Source organism: Anomaloglossus baeobatrachus, chromosome 10 (assembly GCF_048569485.1).
Source record: "Anomaloglossus baeobatrachus isolate aAnoBae1 chromosome 10, aAnoBae1.hap1, whole genome shotgun sequence".
NCBI lineage: Eukaryota > Metazoa > Chordata > Amphibia > Anura > Aromobatidae > Anomaloglossus > Anomaloglossus baeobatrachus.
The window spans coordinates 136,122,539-136,146,721 of NC_134362.1; the positions used below are offsets into that span (position 1 = coordinate 136,122,539).

The following is a 24,183-nucleotide window of genomic DNA, read 5'->3' on the forward strand; positions in this document are numbered from 1 at the left end:
CCCCAATCGTCTGGGTCTCCCAATAAGAGCTAGAAGAAAAGGAATTTACGGTAAGTAACAAAATTCCCTTCTTATATATTAGATAGATATAGATATATTCCAAGAACTATAACATTTTTACTTTTCCACGGTATGAGCTGTGTGATGCCTTGTTTGTTTTATTTCATGGTGAGCGATTCCGGCAGCTAAATAGGAAAGGGTTCTTTACAGTTAGAGCAGTCAGACTGTGGAATGCCCTACCACAAGAGGTAGTAATGGCAGATACTATAACAGCTTTTAAAAAAGGGCTGGATGATTTCCTTAGGGCACACAACATTGTTGGTTATAAGTGACAAAATGTAGAATTGGTGGAGGAAGGTTGAACTAGATGGACCTAGGTCTTTTTTCAACCTAACGACTGTGTAACAATATTCCAATCTCTGATGAATATATTTGATCGCTTTTTATTGGATCTTTTAGGGGGGTGCAGAGACTAAAAAAACAAAACAATTACAGTGTTTTGAATGTTTTTTTCTTCACGGGGGAAAGGATTGGAGATTATATATATAAATATATATATATATATATATATATATAATATAATTTATTTATTTAGCGGGATGAATTGTAGTTTTTAACGACATTATTCACTTTACCGTGTAATGTCTTGGAAAATGAAGAGAAATAAGTTGGGTGAAACAGTGAACCCCACTTTTGCTATTATTTTTATTTTCCAGTGTCCATTGTGCAATAAAAATGTCCCCCAAAGCAAGTGGTCAGCTAGTCACCCTCTGTCAGATGGTCAGCCAGTCCCTCCCATTAGATGGTCAGCCAGTCCCCCCCCCATTAGATGGTCAGCCAGTCCCCCCCATTAGATGGTCATCCAGTCCCCCCCCCCCAATAGATGGTCAGCCAGTCCCCCTCATTAGATGGTCAGCCAGTCCCCCCCATTAGATGGTCAGCCAGTCCCCCCCATTAGATGATCAGCCAGTCCCCCCCCATTAGATGGTCAGCCAGTCCCCCCCAATAGATGGTCAGCCAGTCCCCCCCATTAGATGGTCATCCAGTCCCCCCCCCCAATAGATGGTCAGCCAGTCCCCCTCATTAGATGGTCAGCCAGTCCCCCCCCCCCATTAGATGGTCAGCCAGTCCCCCCCATTAGATGGTCAGCCAGTCCTCCCCCCATTAGATGGTCATCCAGTCCCCCCCCCAATAGATGGTCAGCCAGTCCTCCCCCCATTAGATGGTCATCCAGTCCCCCCCCCAATAGATGGTCAGCCAGTCCCCCTCATTAGATGGTCAGCCAGTCCCCCCCCATTAGATGGTCAGCCAGTCCCCCCCATTAGATGGTCAGCCAGTCCCCCCCATTAGATGGTCAGCCAGTCCCCCCCATTAGATGGTCAGCCAGTCCCCCCCATTAGATGGTCAGCCAGTCCCCCCCATTAGATGGTCAGCCAGTCCCCCCCCCCATTAGATGGTCAGCCAGACCCCCCCCATTAGATGGTCAGCCAGTCCCCCCCCATTAGATGGTCAGCCAGTCCCCCCCCCCCCATTAGATGGTCAGCCAGCCCCCCCCATTAGATGGTCAGCCAGTTCCCCCCCCCTCCATTAGATGTTCAGCCAGTTCCCCCGCCTCCATTAGATGTTCAGCCAGTTCCCCCCATTAGATGTTCAGCCTGCCCCCCCCACGTTAGATGTTCAGCCAGTCCCCCCAATTAGATGTTCAGCCTGCTCCCCCCCCATTAGATGTTCATCCTGTCCCGCTCAGATCAGTGTGTTCAGGCGACACCTCCAGTGTGGACGAGGGCCTCTATTACTCTTTGGCTGTGGACACTATAACTATTAGACCTTCCTTTTCAGGTAACTGCTTTGATTGGGGAACCTTTCTTCACAACCAGCCTCCTACCTTGGCACAACTTGCGCTTTTGGTACTCCCGCACGAGTCTCTCTGAGAATTTGGCTAGTGACTGCCTAGTACTCCCCATTTCTGCCTCGTTATATGTTTTAGCTGTGGAATTTAAGGTAAGTGTTCACTATAAGTTTTCTATAGTGTGAGTGCTAAACCCTGACAGCTCAGCCAGGCTAATTACTACAAGTGACAGAAACATGACATTACATATGGACTTGTTGCTGCTTTCCTGATGCAGATCAGTCTTTAGGTGCTGTCTGTATCTTTAGTTACTATTAACCTGGGTGTTAATGATTTAAGAATTAACGACTATAACATTGATTGTAATATGATCATCGAAACATAGGTTTTGTGTTAAAAACATATATGTACTATATATACTTATATATATTGGGACAGCAACAACCAGGAATCAGTATCTCAGCCTCTACAGCATGCTGTCCTAAGATTGTATAGCAAGACCTGCTGACACATTCCATTTATGTTGACATATTTATGGGTCCTGTATCTATTTTGTAACCCATAATTTTGTTAGACGTTACACTGACGTTATATGAGTGAATACTCCAGCGTTATCTCTTATTAACTCAGCCATGTAATATATGACTAAGAAACAGGAGAATTAAATCTATTTTTTAATGCATGTATTTTGGACTGAAAATATTTTTTTGCAATTGGGTCTCATTAAAAATATAGCACTGTTTTCACTGTCTATTGGCTGCAGAATGAGTTAACTGAGAATCTCAGTAAGCGCATGCTATCACGGTCTAAAGTGTAATATGTAACTGTATTGCACCAAGTTCCCGTGATCCATAGTAGTAGCGTTTTGGACACAAGTGTATTTCTGCGGCATCTATACGCTGCATTGTACAGTAGAAGCACAGTGGTTGGGATTTATAGAAAGCTTCTATTGTACGCAGTGTAAACTCACCTGCTCTGTGGTAATCCGAGCCGCCGAATGTCCTCAGCATATCAATGTATGCTTACGGAGATGTGAGTGTTCTCAGCAGGGAGTCCACAGTGAAAGTCAGCAGTGCAATGACTCCTCATCGTGGGCACGGCCCCCTGCGTTCTCCTACAGTCAGCACTCGTGTCTCTGCAGGATGGATGATACTGCATCTAGAATTCTGTGCCTCCAGATCATACCCTTACTCTTTTTTGATTCCACTCAACTGATTTATGACCATGGACCACATATAAAGTTAAATGTGCCAGGAAACACAAAACCTGTAAATGTCAAACAGTGAAAATGTTGTAACCCCTTCACAACCTATGCCATATATTTACATCATAGGTCATATCCCTGCCTTTTATTCCTTTCCCTGCACATGTCGGGATCTAATCAGCCATCATGTGCCTCTAACAGCAGCGAGCAGATCAGAGATCTGCCCTTCACTGTAAACTAGTTAAATCCCACTATCAATTTCTGGCAGTGGGACATAACACGCGCTGGCAGGGAACGCGTCATTCCCCGCTCCCTTCGGCATTCCCATGACGTGATCGCGGAGCGCAGATGGGTTGTCCTTACAGACGGACGTGAGCGGATGACCCTTGTGTCTGGCATGGCGATCCTCCTGTGAATGCTGGCTGCGAACCGGCGCGCATAGGGGACAGTGATGCTGTATGGAGCAATGCTGATGCTGGTGCCCTGTTCTGTATAGCACAAGAAGTGATCAGAAGATCACCGCTTCAAGTCCCCTAAGGAGACTAGTAAAACCAATAAAAAGTCTAAAAAAAGGTTAAAAAAAAAAAAATAAACTAAAAACACCCAAACAAAACCAAAAGTTCTACTCACCCTTTATTTGACCAACAAGACCACTGTAACCACCATATGAAGTGGCCCTTAAAGTTGGATATTGACTAAAAGGGCCATTTCATATGGTGGTTACGGTTGTTTCCTAAAAAGAGCCACTCCTTGGCTGGGTCCTTCCCGGAGGGTTAACTGGCTAGTTTCTGTGTCGAGACTCCTAAAAGAGGCTCCACGGACTTTTTTAATTTGCATATTTCCCAGGGGGCAATGCACCTAGGATTTCACTGTGTTGAGCGCCCTCGTTGGCTGCCGGCAGTGTTTTCTCTGGCTGGTCTCCCCGAGATCCGTGATTGTTTTGTCTTGTTGGTCTACTAGGCATTGCTCCCACCTGGACAGACTCCTACTCCACACTGATGAGGGGCAATATCCCGAAACAGCTGTCTGTGGATGGATACCTGGCCATAGTATTTCCCTTGTCATATCTTTAAACTTGTCAAAGAGTTGGATATTGACTAAAAGGGCCACTTAATATGGTGGTTATGGTGGTTTCCTAAAAAGAACCACTCCTTGGCTAAGTCCTTCCCGGAGGGATATCTGGCTAGTTCCTGTGTCAAGACTCCTAACAGAGGCTCCACTGACTTTTTTGATTACCATATAGTGAACATGGCAAGTAAAAAAAAATTATTAATTTGGGTTTTTTTTTCTTTCCAATTTCACCACACTTGGAATATTTTACTCAGTATCCAGTACACTATATGGTGAAGTTACTGGGTTATTTCAAAAGTACAGCTCGTGCCGCAGAAAACAAGCCCTCATATTATTATGCTGACGAAAAAATAAAAAAGGTATTGCTCTTGGAATAAGTGAAGGAAGAAAATGGAAAATCGCCGGGTGGTGAAGGGGTTATTAAAATAACAAATTCTTTGTTTTTCACTTAGATTTCTCTTTCCATTTTCTCTGACGCCTCATTGGGGGACACAGGACCATGGGTGTTATGCTGCCTATCCATAGGAGGACACTAAGTAGATGCAAAAGCATAGCTCCTCCTCTGCAGTATACACCCCCTGGCCGGGCCAGGCAACCTCAGTTTTAGTACACAAGCAGGAGGAGAAAAAAAACAGTAAAAACTTCTCAACAGAGGAACATGAGAAAAAAAGAGTCATAACCAAATAAGGTACTGAGAGAACCAAGGCCCAACAGGGCAACAGGGTGGGTGCTGTGTCCCCCAATGATGGCTAAGAGAAAACGATTTTACGGTGAGTACACAAAAATCCGTTTTTCTCTGACGCCTCATTGGGGGACACAGGACCATGGGACGTCCTAAAGCAGTCCATGAGTGGGTAAACAATAAACGCAACCCAAGGACTAGGAACCAGTCCCAGATAGCCAGGAACGCCTACTGAGATAGGTACTCCACTATCGTTTGCAGAATTTTACTACCTAGGTTCGCCTCAGCCGAAGCCTGGGTATGGATTCAGTAATGCTTTGAAACAGTATGTAGGCAAGACCAAGTCGCAGCCTTACACCTCTGTTCCACTGAAGGCTGATGCTTAATGGCCCAAGGGGCGCCAACTGCTTGCGTGGAATAAGTCCGCAGCCCACTAGGAATGGGCTTAAGTTGCAAGTGGTAGACTTAATGGATCGCAGAGCGAATCCAGTGAGCCAGCGTTGCCTATGAAGCATAGCTCCTCCTCTGCAGTATACACCCCCTGGCTGGGCCAGGCAAACTCAGTTTTAGCTTAGTGTCTATAGGAGGCACATCTCTACAGACTACTGCAGCAAGAATTTTTTGTTTTTAGAGGGCGACGATTCCTTCGGGGACCGATTTCCCAAAACCATCAACAGGCAGGAACACTGAGTGTTGCCTCCCCGTACCACCTCCTGCGACGCTGGATCCTGGGCTGTTACTCACTGGACGACAGGTCTCATGGCACTGATTTTCCAGAGCCCAGAGCAGATGAAAACTTCCTCAGCCCCTCTTGCAGGCTCTGAGTTGATATTCCCTCCGCACCAGCGTGACCAGACTGCCATCTGCACAGGAGCTGAGGTGAGATAATTCCGATTTTTTTTTTCCAGAGCCCCAGAGCATTCCTCAGTCCCTCTGGCAGTCTCTGAGTTGATACACGTTCTGTGACCGGGCACAGCAGGCGTCAGAATCTGCACACTGGCTCCCTGACAGGAAACTGGAGCAAAGGTCACACTGACTGGATGCACATGGGCTGTGATTTGGCTCCCTGACAGGAAACTGGAGCAAAGGTCACACTGACTGGATGCACATGGGCTGTGATTGCAGACACCTGCAGAGCATTCCACCTGTGGCGGGGGGAGGGGACAACTCCCTGGACTAAGTGCACCCGCAGCTGCGGTACACTTATAGAGGTTTTTCTGTCCACCATTGTTGTACAGGGCTGGAGGGGGGAAGGGGAGTCCCTTCCCACCATTTTTTTGTTTATTATATTTTCTCATGCTTTCTTGTCAGAGCTAAGCCCTGCCCCCTACGACATTCGATAAGCCACGCTCCCTCATGAAAGCGCGCGTAACCCTCCTCACACAGGATCTGCAGAGCATTGCTCCCTCTTGTTGTGATCAGAGCCTGTGGGCGTCTCTCAGAGCTGGCTTCCTCCTTCCCATAGGAACTGTGATGCAGGAGGGGGAAGGGGTCATCAGGGTTCTGGATGAGTTATAGCCTCACTTGCATATTAACTCTGCAGAGCATTGCTCCCTCATTACAATCAGAGTTTGTGGCTCATCAGCCAGGGGCTGCAGTTACATGTTTTATGCCCTGCACAACTACAGCAACAACTATAAGACTATTAACGTATCCTGCCACGCTGAGCTACTAGGGGATGATAGCACCTCTACCTTCTGTGAGTCCGGTACCTTTGTAGCCCCCACCAACACGCCACCACCGCAGCAAACGCTGCCAGCCCAGAGCCTAAGGCTCCCAGTCCCCCAGAATGGGCACAGTTCCCAGAACCTGGTGCTGGCTATGCAACATCATCCTACACCCCTCGGAGCCCCTGGACAGAACGCAGCCTGATGACACCTCTATAGAGGGTCCTTCTGATAAGAATCAGCCCTCTGCTTCACCGGTTGCAGATCAGAAAAAGGGCATGACCCCCATGGGTCTCCCTCTGGGGTTCACAGATGGGGTTCTCCCACATGTTCCGCGGTCTCTGAGGAGCCAGAGGAAGGGGAATGATGTTTGTACCGGGATGATTCCTTGGTTTCAACCTCCCAGAGCGATCAAGCTGCAATTGACTCCCTTATTGTAGCAATCTACCAAAACTCTGCATGTGGAAGATCTCCCATCCACTACTACTGACCCTGCGGTCTCCTTTAAAAGGTTGAAGAAACTTAAAAAAAAAAAAAAGAGGAGAGCTTTTTGACGCCGCTTCGGTATCCGTAAACTCATGGAGTCCCGGTACCCCTTTGGCTTAGCTGTCTCTAAGGGCTGGGCCGATCCGGCCTCGGTGGACCCTCACCCGGCTTCTGCCTGCCTGAAGGACCCTCCTGTCTTTTACTTGATGGATCCTCCTTCAAGGACCCGACAGACAGACAAGTGGAGCAGCTCGATCGCTCTGCCTCGAGGCCGCGGGTCCCTCTCCCTTTCCGTGTGGGTCGCACAGGCACCAGGACTACCAGTTTTCCTCAGACCCTCACAGATGTAACTGTTCACATTGCTGCGGCGGCGGAGTACCTCATGCAGGCCTCCCTCGGCGCTGCTACCTGCGCAGTTATTGCCGCCTCAAATACCATAGCTATTCATAAGGCCCTCTGGTTCCGATAATGGAGGAGTGGACTCGGTCTCTAAGAAGCCTCTCACAGTACTCCTTTCCAGACCGATGGTTTGCCGATCGTCTGGACAGGCTCTTTTTTTTTTTTTTTTTTTTTTTTTTGTCTGACGCCACGGGAGGAAAAGAGTACCTCTCTCCCCCAACTCTAGCCCAGGATGTTTTTTACTAGACACGCAGGGCCCGACCTTCTCAGCCCTCCCCGAATCCACCTCGTCCTGGCAGTCTAGACAAAGACAGAGAAGTCTCGTCCTTCTCCATCTGGGCCGCCGCCTCAGACCACAAATGGGTGTGATACCTTGTGTCTTTCGGTTACCACATTGAATTCTGGACCCGATCCCCTGGTCAGTCTTTTCTCTCAAACCCCCCCCAAATGCTCCAAAACACCACGAGGCCTTCTCAGCAATCCACTCCCTCCAAACAGCGGGGGTGATGGTACCTGTTCCGGACGGCGAGAGGTTCAAGGCTATACCTATCGTGGTCGCCAAAGAAAGACGGGTCAGTTCGTCCCATCCTGGACCTCTAACACCTGAGCAAACGTGCACGTAAGGAGATTTAGAATGGACTTCCTAGGGTCCATTATTACCTTTATGGTCGAAGGAGAATTCCTTGCTTCCCTAGCTATCAGGGACGCGGAGGGAATATCAACTCAGAGCCTGCAAGAGGGGCTGAGGAAGTTTTCATCTGCTCTGGGCTCTGGAAAATCAGTGCCATGAGACCTGTCGTCCAGTGAGTAACAGCCCAGGATCCAGCGTCGCAGGAGGTGGTACGGGGAGGCAACACTCAGTGTTCCTGCCTGTTGATGGTTTTGGGAAATCGGTCCCCGAAGGAATCGTCGCCCTCTAAAAACAAAAAATTCTTGCTGCAGTAGTCTGTAGAGATGTGCCTCCTATAGACACTAAGCTAAAACTGAGTTTGCCTGGCCCAGCCAGGGGGTGTATACTGCAGAGGAGGAGCTATGCTTCATAGGCAACGCTGGCTCGCTGGATTCGCTCTGCGATCCATTAAGTCTACCACTTGCAACTTAAGCCCATTCCTAGTGGGCTGCGGACTTATTCCACGCAAGCAGTTGGCGCCCCTTGGGCCATTAAGCATCAGCCTTCAGTGGAACAGAGGTGTAAGGCTGCGACTTGGTCTTGCCTACATACTGTTTCAAAGCATTACTGAATCCATACCCAGGCTTCGGCTGAGGCGAACCTAGGTAGTAAAATTCTGCAAACGATAGTGGAGTACCTATCTCAGTAGGCGTTCCTGGCTATCTGGGACTGGTTCCTAGTCCTTGGGTTGCGTTTATTGTTTACCCACTCATGGACTGCTTTAGGACGTCCCATGGTCCTGTGTCCCCCAATGAGGCGTCAGAGAAAAACGGATTTTTGTGTACTCACCGTAAAATCGTTTTCTCTTTGCCATCATTGGGGGACACAGCACCCACCCTGTTGCCCTGCTGGGCCTTGGTTCTCTCAGTACCTTATTTAGTTATGACTCTTTTTTTTTTTTTTTCTCATGTTCCTCTGTTGAGAAGTTTTTACTGTTTTTTTTTCTCCTCCTGCTTGTGTACTGAGGTTGCCTGACCCGGCCAGGGGGTGTATACTACAGAGGAGGAGCTATGCTTTTGCATCTACTTAGTGTCCTCCTATGGATAGGCAGCATAACACCCATGGTCCTGTGTCCCCCAATGATGGCTAAGAGAAAACGATTTTATGGTGAGTACACAAAAATCCGTTTTTTTTTTTTCCTCCATTAAATAGTTATACAATCATTTAAACAGAGTTAAAAAGTACCTAAAAACACTAAAAGGTAGAAGGGGAGGTTAATGAGGTAGTTTGTGGAATACAATCTTGATCAGGACCTTGCAAAGTCTGGCCCACAGGCCACATCCGACCCCCTGGCTGTTCCAGTCTGACCGGAGGGCTGAAAGCAATGGACCGTGCCCTACTCCGCTGTTGCTACTGCCCACCACCCTGCGTCACCACTATTTGCATCCTCAGGATGCAAACAGAGGTGGACACATTGGTGGAGGAGGGGCCGCTGGCTCCATCTTCCACCAATCCTTGCGAGGCACAACAGATGCAAAGTCACATCATGCCGTGTGGAGCATCAATGCATCGGAGGCCAGAGCAGACCACAGGGGATCGGGAGCGAGGTGAGTAAGTGGTATGGTTTTCTTTTTTTTTCCATGTGTATGGGATGCTCACATGTATGCAGGCGGCTGTGTGGGGCTCATCATGTATATAGGAGGCCTTGTGGGGACTCACACTACATAAGAGGCTATGTGGGGGCTCATACTGTACATAGGAGGCCTTCCGGGGACTCACATTGTATGAGTCCTTGCGGGGGCTCACATTGTATATAGAGGGGCTATGTGGGGGCTTATACTGTTTTAGGAGGCTGTGTGGGAGCTTATACCGTGTTTCCCCGAAAGTAGGACCCCCCCGAAAGTAAGGCAGGGTGGGGGTTTCGGGGGGGTCCGCCAATGTAGGGCACCCCCCGATTGTAAGGCAGGGTAGCGGGGGGCCCGGGGAATGTAAGGCCGCCTATGGGTGGGGTCAGTGGGGACAGTATGGCCGCATATGGGTGGGGTCCCTGGGGAAAGTACAGTAACTTACCGCTGCCGCTGTTCCCTCGCTCCATCCAGGCCTTCTCCAGTCTCGTGCCACCCGTGGTCCGCCTCCGGTGAATGGCCCCCGCAATCTCGCCGGCCTGCGGCGCGTCCCGTGTCAACTTCCTTCATGCTCGATGCTGATTGGCCGATCAGCCTGTTCGTCACAGGCTCCCTGCTGGCCATCAGCTCGAGCTGTGATTGGCCAGTCAGCCGGCCAGTCAGCCGCTCCGATTGGTCCAGCGTCCCCGGCATCCGATTCGTCAGCCCGGCACCGCAGAGGAGATCGAAACAGGAGGAAAGTAACGGTAAGTTACGAAACTCTGTGTGTGTGTGTACGGTATGTGTATGGGTGCCGTATGGGGCTGTATGTGTCAGTGTGTGCAGGGGGGAGGATGCCGGACTGTGAAACATTGGGGAGGCTGCAGGGGGGAGGCTGCAGGGGGGAGGATGCCGGACTGTGAAACATTGGGGAGGCTGCAGGGGGGAGGCTGCAGGGGAGAGGATGCCGGACTGTGAAACATTGGGGAGGCTGCAGGGGGGAGGCTGCAGGGGAGAGGATGCCGGGGAGAGGATGCCGGACTGTGAAACATTGGGGAGGCTGCAGGGGGGAGGCTGCAGGGGAGAGGATGCCGGACTGTGAAACATTGGGGAGGCTGCAGGGGGGAGGATGCCGGACTGTGAAACATTGGGGAGGCTGCAGGGGGGAGGCTGCAGGGGAGAGGATGCCGGACTGTGAAACATTGGGGAGGCTGCAGGGGGGAGGCTGCAGGGGGGAGGATGCCGGACTGTGAAACATTGGGGAGGCTGCAGGGGGGAGGCTGCAGGGGAGAGGATGCCGGACTGTGAAACATTGGGGAGGCTGCAGGGGGGAGGCTGCAGGGGAGAGGATGCCGGACTGTGAAACATTGGGGAGGCTGCAGGGGGGAGGCTGCAGGGGAGAGGATGCCGGACTGTGAAACATTGGGGAGGCTGCAGGGGGGAGGCTGCAGGGGGGAAGATTCCGGACTGTGAAACATTGGGGAGGCTGCAGGGGGGAGGCTGCAGGGGGGAGGATGCCGGACTGTGAAACATTGGGGAGGCTGCAGGGGGGAGGCTGCAGGGGAGAGGATGCCGGACTGTGAAACATTGGGGAGGCTGCAGGGGGGAGGCTGCAGGGGAGAGGATGCCGGACTGTGAAACATTGGGGAGGCTGCAGGGGGGAGGCTGCAGGGGGGAGGATGCCAGACTGTGAAACATTGGGGAGGCTGCAGGGGGGAGGCTGCAGGGGGGAGGATGCCGGACTGTGAAACATTGGGGAGGCTGCAGGGGGGCAGCTGCAGGGGGGAGGCTGCCGGACTGTGAAACAATGGGGAGGCTGCAGGGGGGAGGATGGGGTGGATGCCGGACTGTACAACAATGGGGAGGCTGCAGGGGATGCCGTACTGTACCATACAACAATGGGGAGGCTGCAGGGATTGCTTGCTTGTTGAACAGTCTACCGTAATGTACTGTAATGTACTGTAAAACAGATACGGAACCAGAAACAATGCTGATACCGTATATTTTTACCCCCAGATGAGCTCTTCCGGTCCCAGTAAAAGAAAAAGCTACTCTGTGGAGTACAAAAAAGGGATAGTGGAGGAATCTCGGGGCAAGAATCTTGCGGAATTCTGCAAACAAAAAATGCTGGCTGAACGTTTGGTCCGCAAATGGCGAGCTGATTATGATCAGCTCAGTGAACGAGCGGAGACCGGAAAGGCTAAAATGCGTAAGGTTGGATGTGGTCGGCAACCAATGTTTACTGAGCTGGAAAGCCTGGTCTCTGAGTGGGTTGCTGACAGGAGAGCGAAGACATTGGTGGTGACCAGGGCTCAGATTCAAGAATTTGCTCTTGCAAGTGCACCACAGTTTGAGATTTCCCCTGAGGAATTCAAGGCCTCACAGCACTGGGTGGATAACTTTCTGGAACGCAATGACCTGTCTCTGAGAAGATCCACCACACTCTTTAGGCTGGAGGATGCAGAAATAGTGAAACGTGCTTTTGCCTACAAAAAGTTTGTGGATGACACTGACTTCACAAAGTACAGTCTCTCCAACATGATTGCCATGGACGAAACCGCAGTGTTCATGGGTCAAGCTGCTCAAACCACCATCGAACAACGAGGTGCCTCCTCCGTGTACGTTCCCTCCACTGCGTATGAAAGTGCACGTGTCACCTGCATTTTGGCAATTCGGCTGGATGGCACTAAAGTCCCACCGCTACTCATTGCAAAGGGCAAGAAGGACAAGATTGAGAGGGTGTCTGGCATTTATGTGCTGGAAACTGAGAAAGCCTGGGCCACACAAGCGGTTATAAGGAAGTGGCTTGATTTAATGTTGCCGCTTGTTATGCGAGGCACCCAAAGAGGAATGCTGATCTGGGATGCAGCCAGCACACACCGCGCCAAAGACATGAAGAACTTTCTTCATGAGCGACGAATCGACCAGATCATGATTCCGGCAGGGATGACGGCTTATCTCCAGACTCTGGATATCGCCATAAACAAGCCCTTCAAGGACTATATCCGTGCCGAGATCAATGACTACATTGAGAACAGAATGGAGAGAAATGTGCGTGGGAACTTTGTGAAGCCCAGACTGCCAGAGATCGTGAATTGGGTCAAAAATTCATGGGCTAAGATCACGGACACTTGCATTCAAAATGCCCTACGAACTGGCTACCTGGACAAGACCTGCTCATTTCTGGACAGTGCCGTGGCTACACATGAGCGATATGGCCCAATGATTCTGCAGAAACTTGAGTCCCAAGCAATTCCAGAGGACCCTCAAAACTTGGATGTTTATGGTGATGTTCCAGAAGAGGATGACATGGTTGTCCTTGAATAAATCTTGCTTTATGTTACGGTGTTACATACGGTATTGAGACTGTTCGTTACTGTTCATTGTTTTGCATGTTATACATGAAAATACCGTAATGATACGGAACTTTAGTACGTAACAAGATATTCTTGAGACATTTGTTTGATTATTTGTTTGACCATACTGTTCAGCCTGTTAATAAATGATAATTTTATTGTTAAAAAAAATTGTTGTTTTTTTTTTTCCAATGTAAGGCCTCCCCCGAAAGTAAGGCAGGGTGGGACTTTTGGGGGTAAAATTAATGTAAGACAGGGCCTTACTTTCGGGGAAACACGGTACTGTATATGGGGGGGCTGTGTGTGGTTTCGTACAGTATATAGGGAGCTTCTCTCTAGCACAGATACTTTGCATACCACAGGGCTGCTCCTGTGTAATACAGTTCCCTTTTGCTGCACATTCCTTGTCTGCATCAAATTTTCCTGCTAAAAAATACTGCATGGAGGCCAATGGGCCAAAATGTCAATATATTTGTGTCAAGTGGATGCTATAACTAATAAATTCCTTTTGTTCTTCATTGGAGTGCCAAGTTTTCTGCTTAGTATTGTCTACACACTCACTTGAGCACCCAATTTTCCTCTCAAATCAGTGCCGTACCTTATTATTATAGGGGAATGTCAACATGCTTAATTCTGCTCAATATTAAATGATGTAATTAATAATAATATAAAATAATTATTAATATGTTAATATTGAGCAGAAATAATTGCAGCCTATTGGTTCAGCCCTCCACACTAGTGACTGTCTCTTATGTGGCCCCTCAGGAAAACTAGTTGCCCACCCCTGGTCTACATAAACCGAGAAGTGCGGCATATAGGCTCAATTTCTGCTGTTCAAGAGCAACTTTTTCACTTTTTGATATTGAATGCAACCCAGAGAGGGAAAAAGGTTGCGGAGAAGTAGAAAATTAAATTTGTGGATGGCCTGATAAATATCTAACATGGGAGCGGAGCTAGCCGATGGCAAGATAAGAAGCAGGGAGACAGAGCTCCTGCTTACCTGACAATACAAGGAGACACAGAGACCGACCATAAGGAACAGGAGACAGGCGATGGTGCGCAGGAGAGGGCGGACAGTGGAGGCAGCGGCAACGGAGGCAGAAGAAGCAGGAATTCCCCGTTATTTCAGCGCCCAGACTGAGCGGCAGACCAGCAGTCCCCTAATCAAGATGGCGGCGGCTGGGAGACACACACGGCTGCAGGAGGATATGGAGGCCTCACAGGACCTGGACACCAATGCTGGTAAGGATACTGTGCCCCTGACCACTGAGCCCCAAATCCACTAAACGGAGACCCACAGGGAGACCAGTAAACTGGCAAGACAAGCTCCACAAAACACTCCAGACAGGGAAGGCCAGAATCCCAGCACAAAGGCCCCAGAGGCTGCAAATGCAGGGGGGAAGGAGGAGTGTCACTGCTGCTGCTGCTGCAGAACTTTCTCATAAGCAATCACAAAATAGCATGGCACAGTAGAGTCCTGGAGGGGGGCCCCGACCTCAGCGACATGCAAAGGGAGGGAATGGGAGCCCAGTCCTGAATGTAACCCAGGGAGAGGATGAATCCTGGGACTGGAAAGAACACATAAGAGCTATACCAACAAGGAGGGAGATGGATTCCCTGCTGGGGGAGCTGAAAGCCTCACACAAACAGGATATGTACAACCTGCAGCCAGAAATTAAGCAAGTGGGTCAGAGGATGACTGAAATAGAAGAAACACCAGAGCACATACTCTCCCAAATAGATGCTCATCACCAAGTGTTGTCAGATCATTCCTAACAAATACAGGACATTCTAACCCACTTGGATGACATAGAAAATCGCCACCGTCGTAACAATCTATGCATAAGGGGGCTGAAGGAATCCGTGGAAGCAGCACAGCTAGAGGAGTGGGCTCAAAAATACTTCAACAATCTCCTCCAGAGAGACCCGGGGCAGCACATCCATATAGATCAGATCCACAGGGCACTGGGCCCTAAACCGTCCGACCCTGCACGCCCAAGAGATGTAATTTGTAGAATCCATTTTTATAAAGAGAAAGAAGCTATTCTCAAAAGCTGCAGGGATAATGGTGCGGGCTCACACCAAGGGACTCCCCTGCTGGTTCTCCCAGATCTGGCACGCGGAACCTTACAGCTACGCAGGGCCCTGAGACCATTGCTTTCCACTCTACAAGATAAGGATATCCCATACAGATGGGGGTACCCTTTCCAGTTGTCAGCAAGGAAAAATGGGAAAACTGCAACTCTCAAGGGCCTGGGAGATCTCCCAAATTTTTTGGCGACTTTTGAGCTGCCCATGATTAATCTGCCAGACTGGCCAACACTGAAAACACCGGCACCTCTTCCACCTAGAGAGCAGTGAAATCAAGTCCAAACCAAGAAAGGCAGAAAATCCTCACAGTCTGGCTATCGCTGATGTGACTGGTGCGGCCGAGTTTGGATGATTGAGTTGAAAAGTGGGATCAGGGCCATCCTCTTATTTTTTCCGCACTATGCTCACCGATGTCGACCTCACACATGTTTGCTTCTCCAATAGAGAGAGAATACTTAATACATCTGCCTATTTCTGTCTATTGAGAGCTCATTCTATATCAGAATATAGTACCAATCATTATTTGAGCTCTTATTTTCAAGATGCTATGTTTCCTGATCGATATTTTGTTATATTCGGATGTTCTATTAGTCTCTGTGTTTCATACAGTTTCAAATTGGGGTGTCTCGGGCCTTCTCATCCACAATGTGCCTGGGCGGGGGGAGTTTTGGATACCCCATAGTATGTGCATTAGTCGGGGAGGCGGGGGCTCCAACCTGTTGCTGGAGGCTTCTCTCACCTCTCCTAGGGCTGCAGCGTTTTGCTGTACTTGACAAAAGTCAATATAGTTGTTTGAGAAATTTTCTTGAACTAACCCACGGGTTAACACTTTTCTTCCTTTGTTAACCTCTACTTTCTCTTCTTTCACTACCTTCTTTTCTCTTTTTCTTCCTCTTTACACGATCACTAAACATTCTCTATACCATGGCGTCACACGCAACCTTCTGCACGTATAATGCTAAGGGCCTAAACAAGCTAGAAAAAAAGAGCCAGATCATGTACCGTTTTCATAAACAGAATATCAAAATTGTTATGTTACAGGAGACACATTTCAGAGCAGGTGGTGGTCTCAGCTGTAAAATAAAAAATTACCCAACATGGTTCCATTGCCCTCACCCGGACCGTAAGGCATGCGGGGTCTCGGTGGCATTCCATCGGTCCTTTCAACCTGAAGTAGTCGATTCTTGCTTCGGCTTGGATGGACGCTATCTCTTACTTAAGATATCTTTTTTAGGCAGTATTTATACCATCGCTAATGTTTATTTTCCAAACCAGGGACAGGTGGCGTTCGCTCTAGAGGTATTTGGGAAACTTTCAGAATTCGCCGTCAGTTCCCGTATTAGCCTTGGCGGGGACTTCAACATGATCCTGGACCCAGCAGTGGACTCGTCTTCGGGTAGGTCAGCTGTCCCTCACTCTGCGATACGTAGACTTAAAAAGAAGGAGTTGGTGTCTCTTAGACTGGTAGACGTTTGGAGGATCCTGCACCCCGGAGTCAGGGACTATAGCTTTCACTCACTAGCACATAATAGTTACACGAGAATAGACTATTCATTTCCCATGATCTCTTAGACAACACTCCAAAATGTTCATTGGATACATTTTTGTGGTCAGACCATGCGCCAGTTTATGGAGAGGTGGGAATGTTAGATAGAAGTGGTTCGGGATATACTTCGAGACTTAATGACAACTTATTGAAAAATGAAGCGTGCCTGGAAGAGATTCACACAGCAATTACAAATTTCGGGGCCAACCATGCGATGGATCCGACACCTGACCCAATAAAATGGGAAGCCCTGAAGTGTGTAATTAGGGGTATCTGTATCTCTCGTGGTTCCAGACTTAAGAGGGAAAGGGCGACTGAGTTAAAGGAATTATCACAACTGGGTCAGAAAGAAACCATAAACAAAAACACACCAAACGACGTCCTCAAAGCAGAGATATCTACTTTGCAGCACCAAATCTTATCCATCTTAGACCAAAAATTCTTGTGTTCTAGAGACAAAGCTCGGAAAAATGTCTTTGAATTTGGAGACAAAAGTGGAAGACTGCTTGCCCGGACTCTACATCCCAGGCAGGCTCAGCCTCCGATCCTTACTCTTTAACACAAAGTCGGGGACCCAGATCCATTCTACATCTGATATCCTAGATGAATTTAAGAAATTTTATGCATCATTATATAACATACCATCACAACACACGCCAGATGCTGTAAATTTTGAACTTGACACTCGAGAATACATACGAGAAAATAACCCAGGGAGGTTGGGGGTGGAAGAGGCGGAGGAGTTGGAAGCTGACTTTATGGAATCAGAACTTAAAGAAGTTACCAGTGCTCTCAAAGTAGGGAAGAGTCCGGGTCCGGATGGCCTCACTCCTCGGTTTTATAAACATAGTTTATAAAACCTATGTGGCGAGGCATGTGGATCTCTGATGCTGAAAGCTTATAATTCTATATCTAAAACATGTGGCTTTCCTAAACAATCTCTCCAAGCCCGGATAGTGGTTATTCCCAAGCCGGGGAGGGACCCTTTACTATGTGCAATCTACAGACCAATATCGCTTATCAACATTGATGTTAAACTATACTCCAAAATGATTGCACTTCGCCTACATCCATATATCCCAAGACTAATTCATAAGGATCAGGTTGGTTTTGTTCCCGGGAGGGAGGCACGGGACATCATTAGAACCATGTCCTTGATTTCATGGGCTAGAAAGCAAAAAATCCCTGCCTGCTTTTTAACAGTAGATGCTGAAAAAGCATTCGATAGGGTTCGTTGGGGTTTCCTTGAAGCCTCACTCCAGGGGATGGGATTCGCCCTCGGCTGAAAAATTGGATAATGGCATTATACCAAGCTCCCACAGCTCAGGTGAGCATTAATGGTCCCTTGTCCAGCCCACTTGAGATTAGAAACGGCACCAGACAGGGGTGCCCATTGTCCCCATACTTATACATCATAGTGATGGAGTTTTTAGCAAACGCTATTAGGAGGAATCCTTCAATCAGTGGAATACAAGTGGGCCCCCGTTCCCATAAGATGGCTGTGTTTGCAGACGATTTATTGCTCTGTTACTCAACCAAGGATAAGCTTACCGGCTGTCCTGGTGGAGTTTGAGAAATTTGGTAGATTGTCTAATTTTAAGGTCAACCTCCAGAAAACTGAGATATTAAATGTGTCACTCCCTACTGTAGAAGAAAGATCACTTAAACCTTCCTTCCCATTTAAATGGAGTAGTAGCTTTATTAAATATCTAGGGATTAAAATACCAGCAGACCCCCAAACCATATATGACCTAAACTTCACAGACCTCTTGCACTCCATTCAGAGGGATCTCACAAATTGGCATAACCTCCCAATCTCTTGGTTCGGTAGCATTAAAACTATAAAAATAGATATTTTACCCAGAGTTTTATATTTATTTCAGACCATCACGTACAATTTCGGAGAGCCTTTCTTCCATAAACTAAGAAGGATGATACGGCATTTTACCTGGCACGGTACCAAATCTCGCCTGAAACATTCTCTAGTAATACGCTCCCGGTGGGAGGGAGGGACGGGACGGGACGGGACTACCTGACTTTAAAGCCTACCATGCGGCGGCAGTCGGAAACTGTCTTCTAGATCTATTACCTAATAAAGAGAATAAATTGTGGGTAGAAATGGAACATACCGTGGCTCCAGCTAGTGCATTTGGGAATTTTTTGGCTGTCCTCGGGTGATCACTTATCGAACATAGAACTGTCTCCATTCCTCCTCTCCCTAACTGGCACATGGCGCACCATCAATAGAAGATACGGCTTGACCAAAAATCCGGGACATCTGACGCTCCTGGTGGGTAACCCTCAGTTCCCCTGTTGGCTACACGAGTTCCACCCCAGTCTTATCTCTGTCTACACAATGGGAATCCCCCGTGTTAGGGATGTGGTATCCTCCGCAGCTTGTAGAACATTGAACTCCCTATTGGGAGATAGCAGGATGGAACCGGGATACTGGTTTCTTTATCTTCAACTTCGAAGTTACGTGGATTCTTTGACACCGGGGTCCAGATCTGATGAGGGAATGACCCATTTTGAAAAGCTATGTATTGCTCAGGAGACACCAACTCATGTTATCTCTACAATCTATAAAATAGTGTCGCTACAGAGTGGGGGAGGGGGCCTGCCCGGATACGTAGACCAGTGGCATAGAGAGATGGGTCGTGTTTTTCCTGAAAAACTTTGGAACAAAACTTTTACCTTAACACACAAATTAACAGTATCCAGTAGGATGCAAGAACTAAATTATAAAATTTTATCCAGATGGTATAGAACGCCAGACAAACTCCATAAGATTTTCCCAGAGGTTGCCGACGAGTGTTGGAGGTGTCTGGGATCACCAGGGACAATGCTACACGTTTGGTGGACATGCACAGCGATTAGAAAACTGTGGGATGAAATACATAACCATCTCACACAGTCTGAAGTGACCCCCAAGCCAGAGATAGCATTACTGTCCATGTTTTAATGGATCAGTCCCCAAAATCTGTAAAGATCTCCTATCTTATTTTGTAATCTCAATGAGACAGATTATTCCCAGACACTGGAAAACATCCTTTGAGTTGAAAAGAGTAGACTGGGTGGAGGCTGTAGATACTCTGCGCCGTATGGAGGAGCTGAGGGCATCTGACACAAACACAATTCAGACTTGGTTCACAACCTGGTATCCCTGGATTGAATTCAGAGAATCTCAACAATTTCAGATCTGGCTAACTCAAGGTACTCTAGAATAGAAGGGGTCTACGATTAGTGGGTCTTGCGACCGAGGTGACTGGTGAGGTGACATCATGGTGATATGTTTCTCTTTTCTTCCTTTTCCTCTCCTTATTCTCCCTTCCTGCTTTATGTCTTACTTCTCTTTATTTCTTTCTATTTAATCTTTCTTATATTCTATCTTAAGGAATCCTAGAGTGGGAGTTCCTGAACCTGTTTCTTATAGTTGAGTAGTATAAAACAATCACATATGTTACAGTGTACGTCAGACAATTACTACGAGGGGCTTTCCTATTGTTGTGTTTTGATTTGTTTTTTCTCTTGGAAAAGAGACGCTCCCATAGGGTTTCAGGGATCAGTATAATATCAATCTGATCCCGATGAGATCCTGGAAACCTTATTCCCTATATGCAGAGGATGTCGCTAGCGTCGAAACTTATTGTTGGACTGCCTCTTCAATATAAACATACACTAAAAGAAATGTAACTGCCAATTGAAAATTATACTTTTTGTAACCTAGATTTGATACAAATATATAATAACAATAATAAAGATATATTAAACATAAATATCTAAGATATTGGTGATGACTCCCTCAGAACATTTTTGTAACTGGGATTTTTTTTTATTTTTTTTTTATAAAATATATTGGTCCTAAAAAAGGACTTGGGCATGCAATCTTGTGGATTCTTATGTCTGCCTGTCAGTGTTTTATTGACATGCAACGTACTGGGCCATATGCTTGACAGGACTTAAGGCTGCTTTACACGCAATGACATTGCTAACAAGATGTCGTTGGGGTCATGGAATTCGTGACGCACATCCGGCCTCGTTAGCGCCGTCGTTACGTGTGAAACGCACAAACGACCGTTGACGATCAAAATTACTTACCTGATCGTTGAAGCGTCATTCCTTTCCCGATTATCGTTGGTGTTGCATGCCGCTGGTTGTTCGTCGTTCCTGCGGCAGCACACATCGCTATGTGTGACACCGCAGGAATGAGGAACATCACCTTACATGCAGCCGCCCGCAATGAGGAAGGAAGGAGGTGGGCGGGATGTTCGTCCCGCTCATCTCCGCCCCTCCGCTTCTATTGGCCGGCCGCTTAGTGTCGTTGCACAAACCACCCCCTTAGAAAGGAGGCGGTTCGCCGGCAGCAGCAATGTCGCTAGGCAGGTAAGTATGTGCGATGGGTGTAAGCTATGTTGTGCGTCACGGGCAGCGATTTTCCCGTGACGCACAACCGACGGGAGCGGGTATGCTCACTAGCAATAGCGATATTGCTGCGTGTAAAGTGCCCTTTTGAAAGGTTCCATATAGTGCAGGTCGTAGATCCTTGTTAAGCCTCAAGCTATCACAGCAAACTATGGGCAGAAGGTGGGAACAGGAAGACAGGGTGACAGAGGGAGCCCTCTCCATCTGTCCCACTGTTTAGATACAGTCGTTGCTATATATCTTATTTCCCCCAAAATTAAGACTATCTTTTATATAATTTTTGTCTCCAAAAGATGTGCTAGGGCCACTTTTCTGGAGATGTCTATTATTTTGTATTGGTGTCAGTGATTGGGTCACCCAAAATGAAAAATGAATTTCTCTGACGCCTCATTGGGGGACACAGGACCATGGGTGTGTTATGCTGCCTATCCATAGGAGGACACTAAGTAGATGCAAAAGCATAGCTCCTCCTCTATAGGAGGCACATATCTGCAGACTACTGCAGCAAGAATTTTTTGTTTTTAGAGGGCGACGGTTCCTTCGGGGACCGATCTCCCAAAACCATCAACAGGCGGGAACGCGGAGTGTTGTCTCCCCGTACCACCTCCTGCGACGCTGGATCCTGGGCTGTTACTCACTGGACGACAGGTCTCATGGCACTGATTTTCCAGAGCCCAGAGCAGATGAAAACTTCCTCAGCCCCTCTTGCAGGCTCTGAGTTGATATTCGCTCCAAACCAGCGTGACCAGACTGCCATCTCCACAGGAGTTGAGGTGAAATCATTCCGATTTTTCCAGAGCATTCCTCAGTCCCTCTGGCAGGCTCTGAGTTGATACACGTTCTGTGACCGGGCACAGCAGGCGTCAGAATCTGCACACTGGCTCCCTGACAGGAAACTGGAGCAAAGGTCACACTGACTGGATGCACATGGGCTGTGATTTGGATCCCTGACACGAAACTGGAGCAAAGGTCACACTGACTTGATGCACATGGGCTGTGATTGCAGACACCTGCAGTGTATTCCACCTGTGGCGGGGGGAGGGGACAACTCCCTGGACTAAGTGCACCCGCAGCTGCGGTACACTTATAGAGGTTTTTCTGTGCACCATTGTTGTACAGGGCTGGAGGGGGGGGAAGAAGAGTCCCTTCCCACCATTTTTTTTGTTTATTATATTTTCTCATGCCTTCTTGTCAGAGCTAAGCCCTGCCCCCTACGACACTCAATAAGCCACGCTCCCTCACGAAAGCGCGCGTAACCCTCCTCACACAGGATCTGCAGAGCATTGCTGCAGAGCATTACTCCCTCTTGTTGTGATCAGAGCCTGTGGGCGTCTCTCAGAGCTGGCTTCCTCTTTCCCACAGGAACTGTGACGCAGGAGGGGGAAAGGGTCATCAGGCTTCTGGATGAGTTATAGCCTCACTTACATATTAACTCTGCAGAGCATTGCTCCCTCATTACAATCAGAGTTTGTGGCTCATCAGCCAGGGGCTGTTTTATGCCCTGCACAACTACAGCAACAACTATAAGATTATTAATGTATCCTGCCACGCTGAGCTACTAGAGGATGATAGCACCTCTTCCTTCTGTGAGTCCGGTGCCTTTGTAGTCCCCCCGCCACCACCGCAGCAACCGCTGCCAGCCCAGAGCCTACGGCTCCCAGTCCCTCAGAATGGGCACAGTTCCCAGAACCTGGTGCTGGCTATGCAACATCGTCCTACACCCCTCGGGGGCCCTGGACAGAACTTAGCCTGATGACACCTCTATAGAGGGTCCTTCGGATAAGAATCAGCCCTCTGCTTCACCGGTTGCAGATCAGAAAAAGGGCATGACCCCCATGGGTCTCCCTCTGGGGTTCACAGATGGGGTTCTCTCACATGTTCCGCGGTCTCTGAGGAGCCGGAGGAAGGGGAATGATGTTTGTACCGGGATGATTCCTTGGTTTCAACCTCCCCAAGCGATCAAGCTGCGATGGACTCCCTTATTGAAGCAATCTACCAAAACTCTGCATGTGGAAGATCTCCCATCCACTACTACTGACCCTGCGGTCTCCTTTAAAAGGGTGAAGAAACTTCAAAAAAAAAAAAAAGAGCTTTTTGACGCTGCTTCGGTATCCGTAAACTCATGGAGTCCCGGTACCCCTTTGGCTTCGCTGTCTCTAAGGGCTGGGCCGATCCGGCCTCGGTGGACCCTCACCCGGCTTCTGCCTGCCTGAAGGATCCTCCTGTCTTTTACTTGATGGATCCTCCTTCAAGGACCCGACAGACAGACAAGTGGAGCAGCTCGATCGCTCTGCCTCGAGGCCGCGGGTCCCTCTCCCCTTCCGTGTGGGTCGCACAGGCACCAGGACTACCAGTTTTCCTCAGACCTTCACAGATGTAACTGTTCACATTGCTGCGGCGGCGGAGTACCTCATGCAGGCCTCCTGCGCAGTTATTGCCGCCTCAAATACCATAGCCATCCATAAGGCCCTCCGGTTCCGATAATGGAGAGTGGACTCTGTCTCTAAGAAGCCTCTCACAGTACTCCTTTCCAGACCGATGGTTTACCGATCGTCTGGACAGGCTCTTTTTTTTTTTTATTTTTTTTTTTGTCTGACGCCACGGGAGGAAAAGAGTACCTCTCTCCCCCAACTCTAGCCCAGGATGTTTTTTACTAGACACGCAGGGCCCGACCTTCTCAGCCCTCCCTGAATCCACCTCGTCCTGGCAGTCTGGACAAAGACCGAGAAGTCTTGTCCTTCTCCATCTGGGCCGTCGCCTCAGACCACAAATTGGTGTGATACCTTGTGTCTTCCGGTTACCACATTGAATTCTGGACCCGATCCCCTGGTCAGTCTTTTCTCTCAAACCCCCCCCAAACGCTCCAAAACACCACGAGGCCTTCTCCTCAGCAATGCACTCCCTCCAAACGGCGTGGGTGATGGTACCTGTTCCGGACGGCGAGAGGTTCAAGGCTATACTTATCGTGGTCGCCAAAGAAAGACGGGTCAGTTCGTCCCATCCTGGACCTCTAACACCTGAGCAAACATGTGCACGTAAGGAGATTTAGAATGGACTTCCTAGGGTCCATTATTACCTTTGTGGTCGAAGGAGAATTCCTTGCTTCCCTAGCTATCAGGGACGCGTACCTGCACATACCCATCGCTCCAGCTCACCAAAGTTTCTCTTCTTCGCGGTTCAGGACTTCTTATTTTCA

At 48.5% G+C, this 24,183-nt stretch overlaps 1 protein-coding gene across 5 annotated transcripts in view; it reads left to right on the forward strand.

The window, feature by feature from the left end:
* Positions 1-24,183, forward strand: part of PRMT7 (protein arginine methyltransferase 7) — a 285,356-nt gene that overhangs the window by 226,246 nt on the left and 34,927 nt on the right. For all 5 annotated transcript variants that reach the window (XM_075325675.1, XM_075325671.1, XM_075325672.1 and 2 more), the window contains one exon: positions 1,840-2,001. In XM_075325675.1, the coding sequence (XP_075181790.1) occupies positions 1,840-2,001 (162 nt within the window). The remainder of the gene's footprint in view (positions 1-1,839; positions 2,002-24,183) is intronic.